This window comes from Ranitomeya imitator, chromosome 1 (assembly GCF_032444005.1).
Source record: "Ranitomeya imitator isolate aRanImi1 chromosome 1, aRanImi1.pri, whole genome shotgun sequence".
NCBI lineage: Eukaryota > Metazoa > Chordata > Amphibia > Anura > Dendrobatidae > Ranitomeya > Ranitomeya imitator.
The window spans coordinates 917,587,885-917,607,834 of NC_091282.1; the positions used below are offsets into that span (position 1 = coordinate 917,587,885).

The 19,950-nt window shown below is 38.0% G+C and overlaps 1 protein-coding gene across 1 annotated transcript; it reads left to right on the forward strand.

The window, feature by feature from the left end:
• Nucleotides 1–1,386: 1,386 nt before the first annotated feature.
• Nucleotides 1,387–19,583, forward strand: LOC138654919 (albumin-like). The gene is made up of 16 exons (XM_069743529.1): nucleotides 1,387–1,467; nucleotides 1,563–1,675; nucleotides 2,122–2,185; nucleotides 2,675–2,807; nucleotides 5,791–5,996; nucleotides 6,703–6,835; nucleotides 7,181–7,281; nucleotides 7,931–8,060; nucleotides 8,455–8,669; nucleotides 12,276–12,408; nucleotides 12,491–12,588; nucleotides 12,971–13,109; nucleotides 15,598–15,821; nucleotides 16,094–16,226; nucleotides 18,972–19,026; nucleotides 19,451–19,583. Exons 2-15 carry the CDS (start codon nucleotides 1,597–1,599, stop codon nucleotides 19,014–19,016), a joined length of 1,833 nt encoding a protein of 610 aa, XP_069599630.1. The 5' UTR covers nucleotides 1,387–1,467; nucleotides 1,563–1,596; the 3' UTR covers nucleotides 19,017–19,026; nucleotides 19,451–19,583.
• The last annotated feature ends 367 nt before the right edge of the window (nucleotides 19,584–19,950 follow it).

The following is a 19,950-nucleotide window of genomic DNA, read 5'->3' on the forward strand; positions in this document are numbered from 1 at the left end:
GTCATATGAGATTAAGGGGTTAACGAGCCTTGTCACATGACTTAGGATAAACCACCCATAACATCCATTTGGCATCAGCTTTTTCAAAGGGGCTTTCACAATATGAATGTGAACCTAGCCTTATTGTAACAGTATCAATTATTGTTTTTGAAGAGTTTTAGCATGGTTTCTCCTATTTGTGTGTGTGAATAGGTGTATAAAGTAAATTTTGTATATTTTAGCTATTTTTTTTTACATTACAATATGTGCTTAAAAAATTTGAAAATCTGATTTGAGTGTGATGCATTAGCACTAATTAGTCTGAGTTGGTGAAGTGAAGAGAGAAAAATTTAGGCAAAAATTAAGTTTATGGGATAAAATAAATACAAATTGGCATGTGCATATATCCTAAAAATTTCTGGTGCAAGCAATTATCTTCATAAGTCACATATTTAGTGAAAGGAAGACCATCTGTGTGTAATCTGTCAGATGGTTTGTTAGTATATGCACACCTTTTCTAAAAGGCCACAGAGGCTGCAAAACCATTAAGAAAGAGGCACCACAACCAAACACCATGAAGACCAAGGAGATTTGAAAACAAGTAAGGGACAGAGTTGTTCAGAAGTATCAGTCAGGGTTGGGTCATAAAAAAAATAACCCAATCTCTGAGCACCATCAAAACTATTATCATCAAATGGAAATAACATGGTGCCACAACAAACCTGCCAAGAGATGGCCGCCCACCAAAACTCTCAGCCAAGACAAGGAAGGCATAAATCAGAGAAGCAGCACAGAGACCGAAGGTAACCCTGAAGGAGCTGCAGAGTTCCCAAGCAGAGACTGGAGTATCTCTCCATATGACCACAAAAAGCCGTACACTCCATAGAGGTTCACCTTCCAAGAAGACAGTGACCCAAGCATACTGCTAAAGCATCACTACAGTGGTTTAAGGGGAAAGGTTTAAATGTTTTGGAGTGACCTGGTCACTGGGGGTGAATAATTATACATACTGAAGTTTTCAGTTATTGTGTCATATTTGTTGTTTGCTTCTCAATAAAAAAAATTAAAATTTTGACAGTTGTAGGCATATTCTTTACATGAACTGATGCAGAACCTTAAAATAACCAGTGAAATTCCAGGTTGTAAGGTAGATAAACAAAAAAAAAATGTCAGGGGGTAAATATTTCTCAAACCACTGTATATATGAGTAAAATATAGGGGAACGACATAGAAGTATTATGTCTTTTTTATTATTTTACCTTTGTACACATTTGGAGTAGACAATGAACCGAGACCGAGAAGCTGTCATAATCAAGGATCACTTTACTTAACCTTTTGTTTGTAGTTTCATTGAGTAATAACCTAAGACAGATGTAGTTAATCTGTGGACATCTACCTGATATACAAGGACTTTTAAAGAGATGGGTGCCAGTATCAACCTAATTTACAAATAGTGTGTTTTTGCCATCCCCCTATTTCAATCACAAGGTAAATATTAATAATTTATAGAACCAGTCTGGTTAATCATTTGTAAATGGAGCCAGACACCATATATATTCCCAAGATTTTCATATATTCTCCAGGCTTCTGAGAGGTCCTCCCCAAAGAGCTGCAGCCATGAAGTGGGTCACTCTGATTTGTGTGTTCCTCTGCACGATAGCAACTGAGTCAAGACATTTGCAAAAGAGGGATGCAGGTAAGTGAGGATTGTACTAAGTACTAACCAATATGTAATTATTATCAATGACAAACAAAACTTCACTCAACTATTCTTTGTCCAACACACAGAAAATAGTATGTGCTGCATTTGTTACATTACATCCTGAAAAGACCACATGTACAATTTTACAAGTTTTGTAGTCTATACTATGTATTATTATATTTTGTTATTATCTTAAGGGTTGATGCAAATTTATCTTCACAGTAATGTGACTAATGGCTGTTGCCAGAAACGCGTCAGTTCTTAACATGTCACCAGTACTGATTCATTATTTTATGAACTTCTCATAAAGACTAAGATATTTGAGATATTTTAAGTTATCTCTGTTTAGATGTGCCAAATGTCTACTTTTCCACTAATGAGAATTATAATTTGCATGAAATGTATATTTATATTCTTCCCTGTCTTTTCATTTTTTCTAGAGCATCATCCCAGGCTCATTGGTAGCATGTATGTTACTCTCGGCCCAGACAACTTTAAACACATGTAAGTATTTGTGATCTGTTTTTCCACAGTTTTCTATCTTTTTAGCTTTTTATAGTTTATTCATTGTATTATGGGAACCTAAAATAATCATTGAAGCAGGGTGAATGTGGGCAGCAAAATTAGGCATTACGGTAAATTATATGGCCTTTATACATCTCATCATTTAATTTGTCTCTACTAAGGGGCTTGTCCTACACTACCCACCAGCAATTATGATAATTGACTCATTTGCAATCTACTAAAAACTAGGAAATGCTGTTACGTTTCTTTTTAGTATGCCATAGAGCAAAATATTATTTCTGTCCCAGTAGACTGGATAACAATAATATAAGCTCTTTAATTTCCATATAAATGTACACCCTTCTGGGTTTAATACTGCAAATATATTTACAATACTAGCAAGAATCGTAAAAATAAAGAAGTATTCAAAGCTGATGCATTTAATGTGCTGCCATTTTGAGTCATTAACTTCACACTGTTATTTTGTAGACTGCTTGCTATGACCGCTCAGAACTTCCAGAAATGTTCACTTCAACAACACATGAAACTGGTTCAAGAACTTTCCGCCGTTGCTGAACATTGTGTAGATCACGAAGATGAAGCAGATTGCAAAAAACCAATGGTATGAATGTTTGCTAGCGATAATTCCACAACATAGCTTTTACTCTGAAACCCCCCACATTGAAAGTTATAATCATATAGCATGCGGATCCAATGTAATCTTCCATACTTTACATATAGATTGGAGTCACCTTCCATGTCACAAGCCAGCTGGATCTCTACAGAAAAACAAATCAGTCTGATGTGAAAAGTTTTTTTTAAAAAAAATTAAAAGGTTGTCCCACAGGCAAATACATTTTAATTAAAAGATCTTGTAATAATAATAAGCTACACAATTGGATGTGTTATTCCCCCCCCCCCCTGTGATCTTATAAAGGTGCCCCAGCTATGTATGGTGTAATGAATGTTTCTGACCATGCAGGGACATGGTCTGCACATAATATATCTTTTGACCAGGGAATAAAGAATAAGCCATTATACAGATGACATAGGAATGGCTTGCAGCTGCTGCTTACTGTGATGTATAACATTACTCTGCCTGTTTTATTACTTGAGCGAGTGTTTCAGCCACGTCTCCCGTCCCCTGAGCTTATCATAAATCAAATCAGTGAGGTAAGAGCTGCGGATTATGCTGAAATCACTTGTCATGGACTTGGTTTATGTGAGCTCAAAGTGAGGGAGACATAGCAAGAAACATGCTGCCTGTGTAGCATCAATAGTAAAAAGATATAATGTTTAAAACAATTAAAAAAATAAAAAATCGTGCTATTCTTTCCTTCCGGTGACCCCCGCAGCCTTCCCGATCCTCGCGATGTTCCCGGCAGCTTCCATTCCCAGTGATGCCTTGCGAAATGACCCCAGATGATGTAGGGTCACGTGAGACTGCTACGTCATCAAAGGTCATTGTCTCGCAAGGCATTACTGGGAACAGGAGCATCTCTAAGGCCTGGGCTGGATCCAGGGGCCGCCAGAAGGTGAGTATATAACTATTTTTTATTTTAATTATTTTTTTTTAACAGGGATATGGTGTCCACACTGCTATATACTACGTGGCTGTGTTATATACTGCGTGGCTGTGCTATATACTAGGTGGCTGTGCTATATACTATGTGGCTGTGTTATATACTATGTGGCTGCTATACACTACGTGGCTGTGCTATATTCTACGTGGGCTGTGTTAAATGCTACGTGGGCTGTGCTATATACTACGTGGGCCCAGCTGTGCTATATACTATGTGGGCTGTGTTATATACTACGTGACTGTGCTATATGCTTCATGGGCTGTGCTATATACTACGTGGCTGTGCTATATACTACATGGCTGTGCTATATACTACGTGGGCTCAGCTGTGCAATACTATGTGGGCTGTGTTATATACTACGTGGCTGTGTTATATGGCTGTGTTATATGCTATGTGGCTGTGCTATATGCTATTTGAGCTGTTATATACTATGTGGGCTGTGTTATATGCTATGTGGGCCATGTTACATGCTATGTGGGCTGTGCTATATGCTACATGGTTGTGCTACTAATTACCTGTCTCTATTTATATCACATTGGCTGGTCTAGATAACTTACAGTAGCTGTCACCTTTTTATGGATAGAAAGAGACATAGTTTTCTTGGATAAATACATTCTATTGGTGATACAGTGTTTGTGCGCATGCGTGCCACCACTCTGGGTTCCGGGCGTGCACCGGTGCGTCTTTTGCCTTGCTATCATGCGTGGGTACTCTCTTCTCCCCGTGCGTGTCTAGCAATGTTGACACTCCGGTGTATCTGCCGGGACCCAAGCATGCGCAGTTTCGATCACTGTTATTGGCCAGTCTCTTACCATGTGACCTGTCACATGCTCATAAAAGGTCCTGGTTGTCACATTCTGGTGTTCCCTGTGAGAAAGGGGTGTATTAGACACGCGAAATGCACGTCGGGGTATTCGGGGCGTGCACATCCGGTTCAGGACCCTTCAACTCCTGCCTTCGGTAAACTTATGTCCTCTTTTTGGCTTTATTTTTTATATAGTCACTTGACATTTGTCTTATGGGGAACTGGCTTGCCATTTTAATGTGATACACTACTGCAATGGCACTTTATTAAATTAATTTATTTAATTATTTGTACAAGCTGGACAGGTGCAATTGCTCTGGTCCCTGATTTCCGTGTCTCCTTCCTGCATATGCTATATTATAAAATATTTTGATGGTGTTACTTATGATATTTGTTTGGCTTACTTTGAATTATAAATAACATACTTTTTATATACCTGATTACTCCTATTTCTCCTTTTTGATATATGTATCTTGGAGTGGGTATCCCCCTTTTTCTCTTTTTTCTTCAATGGGCTATTTTTAGCCCTATTGTGATGTTAATAACATGTCACTGAGGTTTTTGCTTATATTACGTGGGCTGTGTTATATGCTACGTGGCTGTGCAATATACTACTTAGCTGTGCTGCATGCAACGTGGGCTGTGTTATGTACCACATGTGCTGTGTTGTATGCTACGTGGCTGTGTTATATACTACATGGCTGTGTTATATACTATGTGGGCTGTGCTATATTCTACATATTTTGCACTTTTTTCAAATGTTCTACGTTAATTAGTTTTCCATAAAAAAAATTGTCATTCAATTTATGCAGTTTTTTCTTTGCAGCAAGTTTAGCTAACCATAAAATGCTTACTGGTAACTGAGGAAGAGGGAGTAGGTCACAAAAATTGGCATATAAGGGGTTGACTTATATAAAGCCCCTCTGCTGTATGGTATTGTAGAATGTACAATAGCTATCATTCATGTAAGAAGTTAAATCTGGCATTGTACTATAACTATATTTCTCTGCTGTATCTGTGCATCATAAATCATGGTATGTGCTAAAAGGGGGGCCCACTGAGACTCTTTTGCCCGGGGCCCTCAAAAACCTGGAGGCGGCCCTGACTAAAATATACTTTATCAGTAGAACAACCCCTTTAAGCATTCCTTACAGGTTTTTTTCACATTGTCTTTTTCAAATGACACATCTGATTTATTTTCTTTCATGCTTTTGCAGAATACAATTTTCTATGATAAAGTATGTACAGCATCAGACGAAACGCACTCTTATCCCTGGAAAGCTGACTGCTGTGGAAAGCAAGACCCAGAAAGAGAGAAGTGTTTCCATGACCATAGAGATACCAACATTGAGCCATTTAAAAAACCAGATGCTGCTGCTGCTTGTAAACTACAGACAGAAGATCCTCATGAAGCTTTCCACTAGTAGGTGTTTGCATTCATTTTTTAAATGTATTTTCTTATTCCTTTTTGTTATTTGTGTGTAATGTGTACATGTAGTATACCTATTGGTGCAGTCGTTCATATCACCATATAAATCTATCATAACATGTTTCATAATGGCACATCTGTGCCCAGAAGTGTAATTTGAAGCTTAGGAGTAGTAATGCAAAATCTACAAAAAACCTCCCTCCAACCCATATATAGGTGGCTTCATATATTGCCGAGAGACTGGGTGCAACTACAGCATCTGCACCCACTATTGCTACCTCTTGGACATCTGCATGAGAAATTATATCTAGCCAGAAAATAAATTGAAAAAGGCTTATAGCCAAAACGTCGCCACGCCATGTGGACCTAATAAAGTCCACCTTATTTTAAAACTACTTTTTGGAGTGCTGCCTTCCGTTTTTTACTACAGAAAATAAATTCGCTATAAAAAGTTGTGAAATTTTACAATATACTTTATATTTCAGTTCCCCACAGTTTTAAGACCTCTGCTTCCTATCAATGAACAGAAACAAGGCCCCAAACCTGTCCTCATCATGTTCAATATCTGCTGGCAGCAAGCAGAGATCCTGAAACTAATTAATAACTAATAGAGAAAGTTGCATAATTTTTAGAAGATGAGGATGGCGCTTTATCTAGGATGTAGATGGCTATCCTAACCATATGATTTGTTTACTTTCAGCTACATTGATACTGTTGCTAAAAGACACCCATCTCTCTACCCCCCGGCAGTTCTGGGGCTTGCTAAACAATACAGCGTTATTATGAATGACTGCTGTGCAGAAGAAGAGAAGGAGAAATGTTTCGATGCCAGGGTATGGTATGCAACGTTTTACTGTAAAATTGTATTAATTTATAATCACAACCATATCTACCGAAAGGACCTGACCCCTGTATACCCTGTGTGCGCTGTATACATCAGTGCTGTTCTTTCCATGCTCTTTGGTTTGTTTTCATGGAGATCTCCGAGGAAGGGGAATGTGGACATAGAAAGCTCTAAGTAAACTAGTCCAGGAGCACTTCCCTGCAGTTCAGGAAATAGACTATCAAGAATCAAGTAGCTTGAGATAACACAAAATGCCAGAACCCATTTAAATTTCACAAGACTTTGTAATATGTTTCCTATTTTTTTCTCATTGTTTTGTTTTGTAATTTTACAGTTCATTGACGTTCAAAAAACCACACTTTATTTAGAATATCAACAGAAACATACTTGCCATGTTCTTAAATCATTCCCACCAGAGAGAGTCTACTATGCCAAGTAAGTCACGGACTATCTACTGGATTATTGATTGACTGTTATTGTTATTTATTCATAATTCAAGGGTTTAGCTAGTGGGGGGTCAGGAAGGGATCAAGTAGGCCTTAGGAAAAAGAGGCAATTTCCCAGTTAGCCACTACCTACCTTTATCATATGCTGTCTCATAATTTGTCATAATGTGATATAGCGTACCCAGAAGAAACAGAATTACTACAGGGGTGACATAAATGTGAACTGTATCTACAACAAACTTTGCATAACTTGATACTAAATGGAACTTTTTAGAGATCTTAGAAACTTCTTACCTATAAACAGATTAGATGATTAGTGTCTTAACACGAGGGTCAAATCACTGGGACTCCCATGGGTTCCCATGTTCCGAGTTCGAGTATCAGTGCACATTGTGTCCGCTGATTCATTTAAATATTTTCAAATAATCCTTAAATAGAATCGCATGGTATTTTCACAACATCCTATTCATTCAAATGGGGAACCTGAAACTCCCATTCTAATGTTTGGTGGAGGTCCTAGTGGTGGAACCTTCAGCAGCCAAACATTTATCATGCATTGTGAAGATAGGTGAAAATCTGCGATCTTGAGAACACCTATTACCTGTTAATATTTCCTAATTTGCATTTCTCTACTTCAGAAAACTTGTTAAATACGCTAAGAAATTCCCTGCCTCTTCTTTTGATGTTGTACATAAGCTCACTCTTGAATCGGTGCATTTGAGTAAGGACTGCTGTAAGGATGATGTGGTCGAATGTATGACTGAGAAGGTAAGACAAGAAAGACACAAATGCTACAGCAAAGATAAAAACTTTGAGTTTATGGATAGGTTTTGTAGGATAGTATATTAATATTTTATTATTTCCAATAACAATGGGGACAGCAGGACCTCATAGCAAGAGTCCTATCACAGCACCTAAGCACTAACAGAAGGACATACCCCTCAACCTTGTAAGACATGGAAAGGAATATCTTTTGCCGGACTTACCAAGTTATTTTGCCGCTCCTGAAGCCTCTTATTCTTCTCACCCACTAATAAAACTAGTAAACTTTGAGCAGATCCTGGGCACAGCATTTCAGAACATGTCTTCTTCTAGACCTGATTTCAGTGTAAGTGGGTAAAGTGCAGCCATAGGACTAATCCTTTATGTCTCTATCTGGCAGATGGAATACTTTCAGCATATCTGTGACAATCAGGAGAAGATATCACCCAACTTGAAAGCTTGTTGTGAAAAGAGTATACTTGAGCGCACACCCTGCATGATTGCCTTGCCTAGCGACGACATCCCAGCTGATCTGCCTAAAGAAATGAAAGAGTTTGTAGAGGCCGACGATGTGTGCAAACATTATGCAGATGAAAAAGATGTCTACTTAGCAAAGTAAATATACTTAGATTCAGATGTAGAAGATTTACACAATTCTATACTAATAGCAATCTCTATTTTGGATAAGCAAATTCAGTAATGGTGGAAACTCCACAAAACATAGGAGATTTATTTACTAATGATATATATATATATATATATATATATATATATATACTGTATATATATCTGTACCCTATACATTATATATATGCACATACAGTGGGTCTATATTTGACAATGAATCGAGTAAAATGTAGGTCACAGATTTATACAGTGGGTACAGAAAGTATTCATACTCCTTTAAATTTTTCACTCTCTGTTTCATTGCAGCCATTTGGTAAATTCAAAAAAGTTCATTTTTTAAAAAATAAATGTACACTCTGCACCCCATCTTGACTGAAAAAAACCCAGAAATGTAGATTTTTATGCACATTTAATAAAAAAGAAAAACTGAAATATCACAAGGTCATAAGTATTGAGACCCTTTGCTCAGACACTCATATTTAAGTCACATGCTGTCCATTTCCTTGTGATCCTCCTTGAGATGGTTCTACTCCTTCATTGGAGTCCAGCTGTGTTTAATTAAACTGATAGGACTTGATTTAGAAAGTCACACACCTGTCTATATAAGACCTCACAGCACACAGTGCATGTCAGCCCAAATGAGATCATGAGGTCAAAGGAGCAGGGCAAGGAGCTCAGAGACAGAATTGTGGCAAGGCACAGATTTGGCAAAGGTTACAACAGAATTTCTGCAGTACTGAAGGTTCCTAAGAGCAGAGTGGCCTCCTTAAATGTAAGAAGTTTGGGACCACCAGAAGTATTCCAAGACTTGACCATCCAGCCAAACTGGGCAATCGTGGGAGAAGAGCATTGGTGAGATAGCTAAAGAAGAACCCCAAGATCACTGTGGCTGAGCTCTAGAGATGCAGTAGGGAGATTGGAGAAAGTTCCACAAAGTCAACTAGAGCTCCACCAGTCAGGCCTTTATGGCAGGATGGCCTGACGGAAGCCTCTCCTCAGTGCCAATCCAGGTGTGATAAACTTGTTGCATCATTCCCAAGAAGACTCATGGCTGTACAAGCTCAAAAGGATGCTTCTACTCAATACTGAGCAAAGAGTCTGAATACTTATCACCATGTGATATTTCAGTTTTTCTTTTTTAATACATTTCCAAAAATGTCTACCTTTCTGTTTTTTTCAGTCAAGATGGGGTGCAGAGTATACATTAATGAGAAAAAAATGAACTTTTCTGAATTTACAAAATGGCTGCAATGAAACAAAGAGTGAAAAATTTAAAGTGGTAGGAATACTTTCCGTACCCACTGTATAAACAAAACGTATTGCAATAAGTGTGTGCATATATATATATATATATAAATATGATGACTGTACACACACACATATATATATATATATATATATATATATATATATATATATATATATATATATACATATATATATATATATATATACCCACACATACAGGGTGGGCAAAAGTATATATACACTTATATGAAAGTATAAATATATATATTTATATATACAGTATATATACATACAGGTGCTTCTCACAAAGTTAGAATATCATGAAAAAGTTAATTTATTTTGGTTCTTCGATACAAAAAGTGAAACTTACATATTATATAGAGTCACTACAAACAGGGTCATCTAATTCAAGTGTTTAATTCTGTTAAGGTAGATGATTATGGCTTACAATCAATGAAACCCGAAAGCCATTATCTCAGTAAATTAGAATAATTAACAAAAAAAACTTGCAAAGTCTTCCTAAGTGTTTAAAAAGGTCCCTTATTCTGCTGACTTCCAGAAGGCAGTCACTGACACACTCCACAAGGATGTTAAGCCTCAAAAGGTCATTGCTAAAGAAGCTGGCTGTTCACAGAGTACTGCATCCAAACATATTAATGAAAAGTTGAGTGGAAGGAAAAAGTGTGATAGAAAAAGGAGCACAAGCAACTGGGATAACCACATCCTTGAAAGGATTGTTAAGAAAAGGCCATTCAAATATTTGGGGGAGATTCACAAGGAGTGGACTGCTGGTGGAGTCATTGCTTCAAGAGCCACCACACACAGACGTATCCAGGACATGGGCTAAAATTGGCGCATTCCTTGTGTCAAGCCACTCATGACCAATAGACAATGCCAGAAGCGTCTTACCTGGACCAAGGAGAAAAAGAACTGGACTGTTGCTCAGTGGGCCAAGGTGTTGTTTTCAGATGAAATAAAATTTTACATTTCCTTTGGAAATCAAGGTCCCAATGTCTGGAGGAAGAGTGCAGAGTAGGGTTGAGCGACTTTTACTTTTTTAGGGTCGAGTCAGGTTTCGCGAAACCCGACAATCTCAAAAGTCGAGTCGAGTGAAATTGACCGATTATGGCGGAAAGTCGGGGATCGACCGAAACACGAAACCCAATGCAAAGTCAATGGGAAATCTTTTTTTTTTTCTCTCTCTCTCTCTCTCTCTCTCTCTCTCTCCTCCATCCCTGAACAGAAAAGCTGGTGTTACACATTGCAAATCGCTACAGCGCACAAGCGACAAGATGGCGATAGGCATCCACGCCCCTAAGACCTATGTCATCACTCTGCCCACGCTCCTTCATTGGCTGAAAAAATGCCGCCAAACGCGTCATATGAAACGTGACTTTGGCGCGAAGATCGCCGACCGCATGGGCGATCCCACACTAGGATCGGGTCAGGTTTCATGAAACCCGACTTTGCTAAAAGTCGGCGACTTTTGAATTTGTACGATCCGTTTCGCTCAAGCCTAGTGGAGAGGCCCATAATCCAAGCTGCTTGAGGTCGAGTGAAGTTTCCACAATCAGTGATGGTTTGGGGAGCCATGTCATCTGCTGGTGTAGGTCCACTGTGTTTTATCAAGATCAAAGTCAGCGCAGCCATCTACCCGGAAATTTTAGAGCACTTCATGCTTCCCTCTGCCGACAAGCTTTTTAGAGATGGAAATTTCATTCTCCATCAGGACTTGGCACCTGTCCACATGGCCAAAACTACCAATACCTGGTTTAAAGAAAACAGTATCACTGTGCTTGATTGGCCAGCAAACTCGCCGCCTGACCTTAACCTCAGAGAATCTATGGGGTATTGTCAAAAGGAAGATGAGAGACACCAGACCCAACAATGATGACGAGCTGAAGCCTGTTATCAAAGCACCCTGGGCTTCCATAATACCTCAGCAGTGCCACAGGCTGATCTCATCCATGGCACGCCGCATTGATGCAGTAATTGATGCAAAAAGAGCCCCGACCAAGTATTTAGTGCATTTACTGAACATATATTTCAGAAGGCCAACATTTCGGATTTTAAAATCATTTTTCAAGCTGGTGTTATATAGTATTCTAATTTACTGAGATAATGACTTTTTCATTGGCTGCAAGCCATTATCATCTGCGTTAACAGAAATAAACACTTGAAATAGATCACTCTGTATTCAGTTGTCCTAGTTATAAATATATTCCAATAATTTTTTATTTTAAATCTACTTGAAGGAAATTTTACTGTGACATATATGTCCATAATTTTAATGATAATGTAGTTTACAGCATCTAATATTGTTTTAATATTTATGCTCTGTTGTAGGTTCCTTTTTGAATTCACAAGAAGGCATCCAGAATTATCCGACCTGTCCTGTTTGAGAGTTGCTAAAGGCTATGAAGACCTGCTCAAGAAGTGCTGTGCAGAGGACCATCCTGCGGATTGCTACAAGGCTGCGGTAAGATGTCTTTTACCTAGACAATCACCTGTCAAAGTAAAAAACAGGTTATAGAAATAATCTACTTTTGGTTTCTTCGCAGCCTCAACTGTTTGAAGCCAGAATCAAAGAAACCCAAGCTCTAGCAAAGCAAAATTGTGACGCTTATGCAAATATTGGACCTGATGTTTATCATGCTGAGTAAGTTTTCATCAGTAATTCTGTGACTAACTTAACTATTGTTGGGGTCAGACAAAAAAAGATGTAAAAAATTGTTCTGTTAATAGAATAAATAGTGATTATAGGTATTATTTTGACCTGGTTGATATTTAGAAATGCACTTGTATTCTGTGGAATATATGAATAATTCTATATGCAGAATGTTTAATTACTGTGATTAAAGCCCAAGAGTCTACTGCATGGAGCATTAAACTGAGTTTATTGATTTGACTTTAGAGTCAATCGAAATGATTGTAAGTGATTGCTTTATGATTGTACAAAGACTGTCCAAAAACATGAATCCTATTTTAAGTAATTTGATAAGAAGGTTTCCTAATGTAGGAGATATTTTTTTGCTTTTCAGAGTGCTAGGACGCTATGTACCAAAAATGCCACAGGTGTCAGATGAAACTCTAATTGGAGTCACTGGTAAAATGACGAAATTTGCTGGCAAGTGTTGTGCACTTCCTGAGAACCAAAGACTGTCTTGTGCAGATGACAAGGTATGTTGCTTTCATGTGTTCAGTCCAAAAGTCCTAGGTGCGGTCTTAGGTACTGATTCTTTTAATTTCATGGATCAGGTCACATTATAAAATAATAATCCAAAAAAAAGCTTTTAAACCTTACCAATGGAATTGGCGTAGATACTGTGAAGGGTCCATGAAAATCATTGCACAAAATTTTCACAATCTTATAGAAATAATCCAGAATGTCCTTCAACATTCATACACACTGGGTAGATGTAATCAGTGCAGGATAACAATGATCCCGAAAATTGATTTTCAAATAAAGAAATAAATCTTTAATTGAAACTTGGATATATATACTGGCTGCCAAAGAGCTCCATAGGTATCTACCAACATACAAATCTTACAGAAAAATATGTCAGGTTCATTCAGACTCCAAAATTATGCTTCTAGCAGTTAATCAGTTTATACCGAAAGTGCCCAACAGCCACTTATGGATGCCATACAGCTAAGTGCAGCCTTCATATGCAGAACTCTGCTGACTGTATAGAAGAAATGGCCAATTTTGACTAAACAATAATCAGGGAATGAGCGTTCATAAGAGCACTCGTTCCTTAGTCTAGAACCATCCAAACATTCCACCAAACTGCAGATTAACTAGAAAAATGTTTGTTCATCATGTGCAAAGATTATTAAACAGGCTTAAAATATGTATTGGCATTACATTCACCCTGCCAATAACAAGTGGCTTCATGGGGACAGAATGATAGCTTTAATGATCTTTCTGTACATATAGAATGTTTGTTGGCCTATGTTGAGAGCCGATTGGCTAATACATAGTCGATTGGCAATTATTTAATGACTGCAGTTGGCACTTCTAAAGGGACCATAAGAGTCCTTCCTAGAGCCAATTATATAAATTCTTCCAAGAAGAAAAACTAAGCACAAGGCGCACTACTCAATAGTTATAAGTATTATAAACAACGGGGTGCAATATCGGTGGAGAAACTGTAACATGCAAAAAGAGAAAAAAGAACCACTGTAGGATATGCACACCACCACTGTTATGATAAAAGGGAAAAACTTTATTAACATTTGAAGGTTAAAACAAAATTAAAACCATGTGGGTCCCCCTCATGAAATTAACATACCACATTGGTAACAATTCATGGGCCCTAAAAAATACATGCCCCTAATGCATCAAACATGACAATAAATACAGCAGCATGATCAAATAGAAAATAATGATCAAAATTCCTGTATGTGGTAAACACAATACTTATCCCTTTAAATATATTTATCACAATGTTCTAGAGTAGACCAGGCAACACACTCAATTAAATAAATAACACCAAGCAATCACCTACCACAGCAATACCTATACTGCTGGGCAACAGACTAGCCCTAGGGTGCAAGATAAGTAACTAAATAAAGGTTCCGAAATCGCACCTTATTGAGCCTGCAACATGGGCCCTGCATGGGAAAAACACGAGGGCCATCTGGAACCCGTCTGAGACAGGGAGCAAGGGAGAATAGGAGCAAGGGGGAGGAGACCAGTACCCCACGCGTATCGCCGTCAGCAGAACAGCTTCGTCAGGGGAAGTAGCACTAGCAGTTAATGCACGATTTAAATACCTTAAATCATTAGTGGTCAGTGTGTGCAAGTGAGCGTCGGCGTGTCATGGCAGGAACCGGAAGTCACGTGGTACCAATGTGGTATGTTAATTGCATGGGGTGGCCCAAAATGGTTTTAATTATGTTTTAACTTTCAATTGTTAATAAAGTTTTTCCTTTTTTGCATAACATTGCTTGTGTGCATATCCTACAGTGGTTCTTTTTTTTTCTATTTTTATAAATTAAATAAATTCTTGTCTCAAGTACAACCCAAAAACTTCTCAAAATTCTTTGGCCCCAATTCTTAAAGACAGGTGTTTTGTATGCCAGAATCAGTGAGGAAATATTGGAGTAAAATGCCTCACATTCATACCAGGTGTGCTCCTTTTATTGACTTTGGCGAATCTTTCAACTGCCCAGCACTAGCTTTAGAAACCTATGCCAGCCAGGGCCCGACATACATTTTTTATGTAATTTATGCCACTTTTGTTGTTTAAATTATGCTGAGTTTGTTGGTTGTGCTTGACCCCACCCCTTTTCAAAAAATTGTTGGGACAGGCAAAAAAAAAATCCGGCAGAAATCAAACATTTTTAATTTGTGCAAAAATCTGAGTAACATTCAAGCAGTTTTACGACAGAGTTACGGCCCTTTTGAATACAGTGCAAATAATCCACCTTATAAATTAGAGACATTTAGATGGTAGAAATCTCTGTTAATAAGATGGCAAAAAATGCCCCCAAATGATCAGAAATGCTGTGTTTGAAGGCACCCTAATGCTAATTACAAGTTGGCATTGCTAATAACAATTGATACTGAATACAGAAGGCACAATGTATTAGATTTTTGGCTACAATCTATACTGATAACTGTTTTTCATCAATTAAAATATACTTATTTTTGCATTTCCAGCTGGATATATTACTAGGAGAAATGTGTGAAAGAGAATCACAAACATTTATAAACGATCAAGTTCATCATTGTTGCATTGACTCTTATTCGGACAGAAGACCATGTTTTACAAAACTTGGTCGTGACCCATCTTACAAAGCACCAGAGATTGATGTAACTCACTACAAAGGTGGTGCTGATATCTGTGAGGGGACAGAAGAGGAGCAGAAACGCAAGAGGCTTGGGTAAGTTCGTTAATTACATCTGGAGCCAATGTTATTATTGCTTATGTTCCCAACTTACCCTTTGATAAAAGCCTAACTAGGAAAGTAACATCCAATTCTTGAGTGATGCTACATTTCATAAATTCTATTATAATAGAAAAAGATTTTGAATTGTAGATGAGTCAGGGTGCCTTTCTTTAGGCTTGGGCGATGCTGAATATGTAATGTGCAGATATTATTTTTGTTTGTTCTTGTTGCCTTTATCGTTCTATCCTTTTCTAAATAAATTGCAGATTGTTGATTCGTGTCCTGAAAGACAATCCTGATACCCCACAAGAGAAAAGACATCAGATTATTGGAAAATTCAATGAAATGAGAGTGAAATGCTGTAAAGCAGAAGATCACCAAGCCTGCTTTGACAGTGAAGTACGTTTCTTGTATTATTGTTCACTGTGACTGCAGCTATTTTACATCTAGCGTGAATTAATCTGCATTTACAGTGAAAGATTATAGTGAATGAGAGTTTTTAATAATTCGTAATAATTTTTCAGTGTGAATAGGCTCCTGCTCCTTTGAAGAAAAGGCATTCATTGGGTGAAGTGATCTTTTGCATAAGATCATTGTTCTCGTCAATGTATCGTCCACTTATGAGAAATATGGAAACTTATTTCAGTGCACATTGTTTACCACGGTCTGCATGTGTAAACAAGCGAATAAACGACCAACAATTGGAAAAGCTTTACCGATCAGCGGTCATTCAGTGCTGCCGGTCAGTCCATGTGAACAGACCTATTAAATAGGTTGCTTTACTTTACTGTAATTGAAGCTATTTTAGATCTAAGGTGAGTTAAGGTCTGTTTACAGAGAAAGACGACGGATGAGTAAACTTTTACCGATCGGAGGTGGTTTGGCTAGGAACCGTATACTAGATTGCTTAGTGCATATAGGCTACACAGGACTACGCAACACCGAAAATGGAAAAGATAATTTCACCCGAGGAATGAGAACTTTTAATTTGGTAATCGGCAGACTGTTTACACGGCAAGATAATCGCTTTTTGAAGAACACTCGTTCACAATTATCTTGCAGTGTAAGTGAAGACTATCGTGGACTTAAATAAATCATTAAATTATAACATATTTTGTATTTAAACCCATTAATAAGTTTCTGTTTCTAGATATAGGACTTTTAAACTTACTAAAGGGTAATCTGCAGTTTCCTCCTATATATTTGACTTACCGTAATTTTTGGATTCGCTGCTTTGAGCTCAGGTCGCCTCAATACTGCTTTGGCCTACAGGCTGTCTGAGACTTTTCTGCTGATCAGAGGAGATGTTGAGCAAATGTAATGTCATTCTCTTCCTCTGTAAAACAAAAGATACAGTATAAGTGCAGCGGGATAGACATCATTATAAATACCATAGGATAAGTGGGTCTACTTTGTATGTCGCCTGCGGGAAGGGACACTGAACAAGACTAGAAATTAGAAAGTGCAAAAAATAGAGAGAACGTGAATCATGTGGTACTTGTCTGCCCATACTTAAGCAATGGAGAATAGAAACTTGAGGGCTCAAACGATGAAACTACTTGACTGCTTGATACATATTTGCAAAAAAACAAAAAGCACGGACCAGAGACTGTAGCCTTGCTGCATAGTATGTCTCAGGTCATATCATTTATTAGGCTTTCTCATATAGCTCCATCACAAACTACAGCGTTTTACAGACATTATTGTCACTGTCCCCGAAGGGGACAACCATCGGAAAATCTGAAGAAAACCCACGCAAACACAGGGAGAACATACAAACTCCTTGCAGATGTTGTCCTTGGTGGGATTTGAAGCCAGGACCCCAACGCTGCAGTGCTAACCACTGAGCCACCGTGCTGCCCATATATGTCCTATCTGATAAGTGGCTTAAGTTGTTGCTCTGTCAATCCCCATCAAATCAGATGAAAATCAGCACATGAAGGAAAAATTATGTATGGTCACTGAGAAAATATAATACTACCATTTACACAACTTTTTGGACAAATTTACTACTCCTAGCTAATATTTACATGTACATTTAGTGGGGAACTATGTCAAATATAAATAATAATTGTTGCATATCATCAGACACTTTTATATAACTTTATGCCATCTATTGAGTGGCTTTTTATGCCAATATTTTGAAACAAGATTTGGTGCAATTGAGGTTCACGTTGTTGCATTTAATTCATGCCCTCTCCCTCAACATCAAGCAATGTTTATTTGTAACTAGTGTTGAGCGATACCTTCCGATATTTGGAAGTATCGGTATCGGATGGTATCGGCCGATATCCAAAAAATATCGGATATCACCGATACCGATACCCGATACCAATGCAAGTCAATGGGACACAAATATCAGAATGTATCCTGGATGGTTCCCAGGGTCTGAAGGAGAGGAAACTCTCCTTCAAGCCCTGGGATCCATATTAATGTAAAAAATAAAGAATAAAAATAAAAAATATGGATATACTCACCCCTCTGACGAACCCTGGCTGTCACCGCTGCAAGCGTCCGCCTCCGTTCCTGAGAATGCAGAGAGTGAAGGACTTTCGATGACGTCGCGGTCAGGTGACCGGCCACCTGACCGCTCACGTGACCGCGACATCATCGAAGGTCCTTCACTCTCTGCATTCTCAGGAACGGAGGCGGACGCTTGCAGCGGTGACAGCCAGGGTTCGTCGGAGGGGTGAGTATATCCATATTTTTTATTTTTATTCTTTATTTTTTACATAAATATGGATCCCAGGGCCTGAAGGAGAGTTTCCTCTCCTCCAGACCCTGGGAACCATACGCACCGCACACGCAGAAGATGACTGGGAACTTATAGGAACTTCCGATTCCGATTTCCGATATCACAAAAATATCGGAACTCGGTATCGGAATTCTGATACAGCAAATATCGGCCGATACCCGATACTTGCAGTATCGGAATGCTCAACACTATTTGTAACTAAAAGTGCACCAAACAAATGATAGTTTTGAACTTTTGATGCAAATTAAACCCGATTTTTGGCAAATTTGTATTAGTAAATGAGACCAGAAAACTGAGGAAAATTAGTTTTGGGATATCTATTCTGTAAACGTCTCATATTTTTGATGGATTAATTCTTGATATTTACATTTGGGTTTTTTTCCTTCCAGAGACCAGATTTCCTTCTACAGTTGAAGAATTTGCTCTCGCACTAGTATAAAGGAGGTAAATATATGAAATTCTACACAAATAGCCATACCAGAAAGTAGATCCTAATATAACAAGATGGTTTTGCCATGGTACAATTGTGAGTTGGCATTAATAGCGAAACACCGGAATATTATTACAAGCTTATATAGAATATTAATATACAGAAACTTCTATCTTTATCTGTGAATCTGTTGACCCGCTTGAACAGATTTTTATATCCTTCATCCTCTGTTCATCGTTGTCTGTATTCAGTTAGGAAAAAGAACGCAAACTTTAGCTTTAGTCACGTTGTAACTTTTTAAGGTTCACAGATATTATTCTTTGATTTTCAAGTAACTCACAAGCAGCCCAATGCCCCATGTGTCCCTTGTATGATTACATCTTAAATATGTTGATTTAATTGCATCTATGCAAATTAGTTTAATTATTCTTTCCACAGACTGCAGTCTCAGTGAGGAACAAGACCAGGAACTTTTGATATTCGATCATTAGTACAAGTTTTCAGAAGACTCAAACTAAGAAAGTATACAGAGCTATTTTACAACTTGAAATAAAAGATCTTGCGAATTAAACTTCAGTCTCTTGTTTTCTCTGTTGGAGTAGTAAAATAAATTATGTGATCACTCAAATCATAAAGATCCGCTGCTGCCAGTCTCTTTGCATGAGTAACATTTTGTCATGTTGTGTAGAGAATTAGCGATCAATTCCGCATACAGCGTCAACTTATAAGAGCTTCTGGCTCAAACCCTGGTTAAGGTGGTTAGAGCACCAAAGTTAATCAATGTCGTAGAGCAAAATTAAAATCCATATGGACATCTCTGGAGAGAGGACATATCACCATCACATTGAACATATGGGATTAATTATAGCTGGGGAAGTAAGAAAGAACTGACACTTCAGCCTACATTGAAGTAGGACCTCACATTGAACATACTGTAT

What these genes read in the sequence shown, in the direction of transcription:
- LOC138654919 (XM_069743529.1), top strand. Translation starts at nt 1,597, where the DNA reads ATGAAGTGGGTCACTCTGATTTGTGTGTTCCTCTGCACGATAGCAACT. An exon ending in CCAGACAACTTTAAACACAT is followed by an intron (nt 2,186 to 2,674) that starts GTAAGTATTTGT and finishes GTTATTTTGTAG; the next exon opens with ACTGCTTGCTATGACCGCTC. An exon ending in GAGAGAGTCTACTATGCCAA is followed by an intron (nt 7,282 to 7,930) that starts GTAAGTCACGGA and finishes TCTCTACTTCAG; the next exon opens with AAAACTTGTTAAATACGCTA.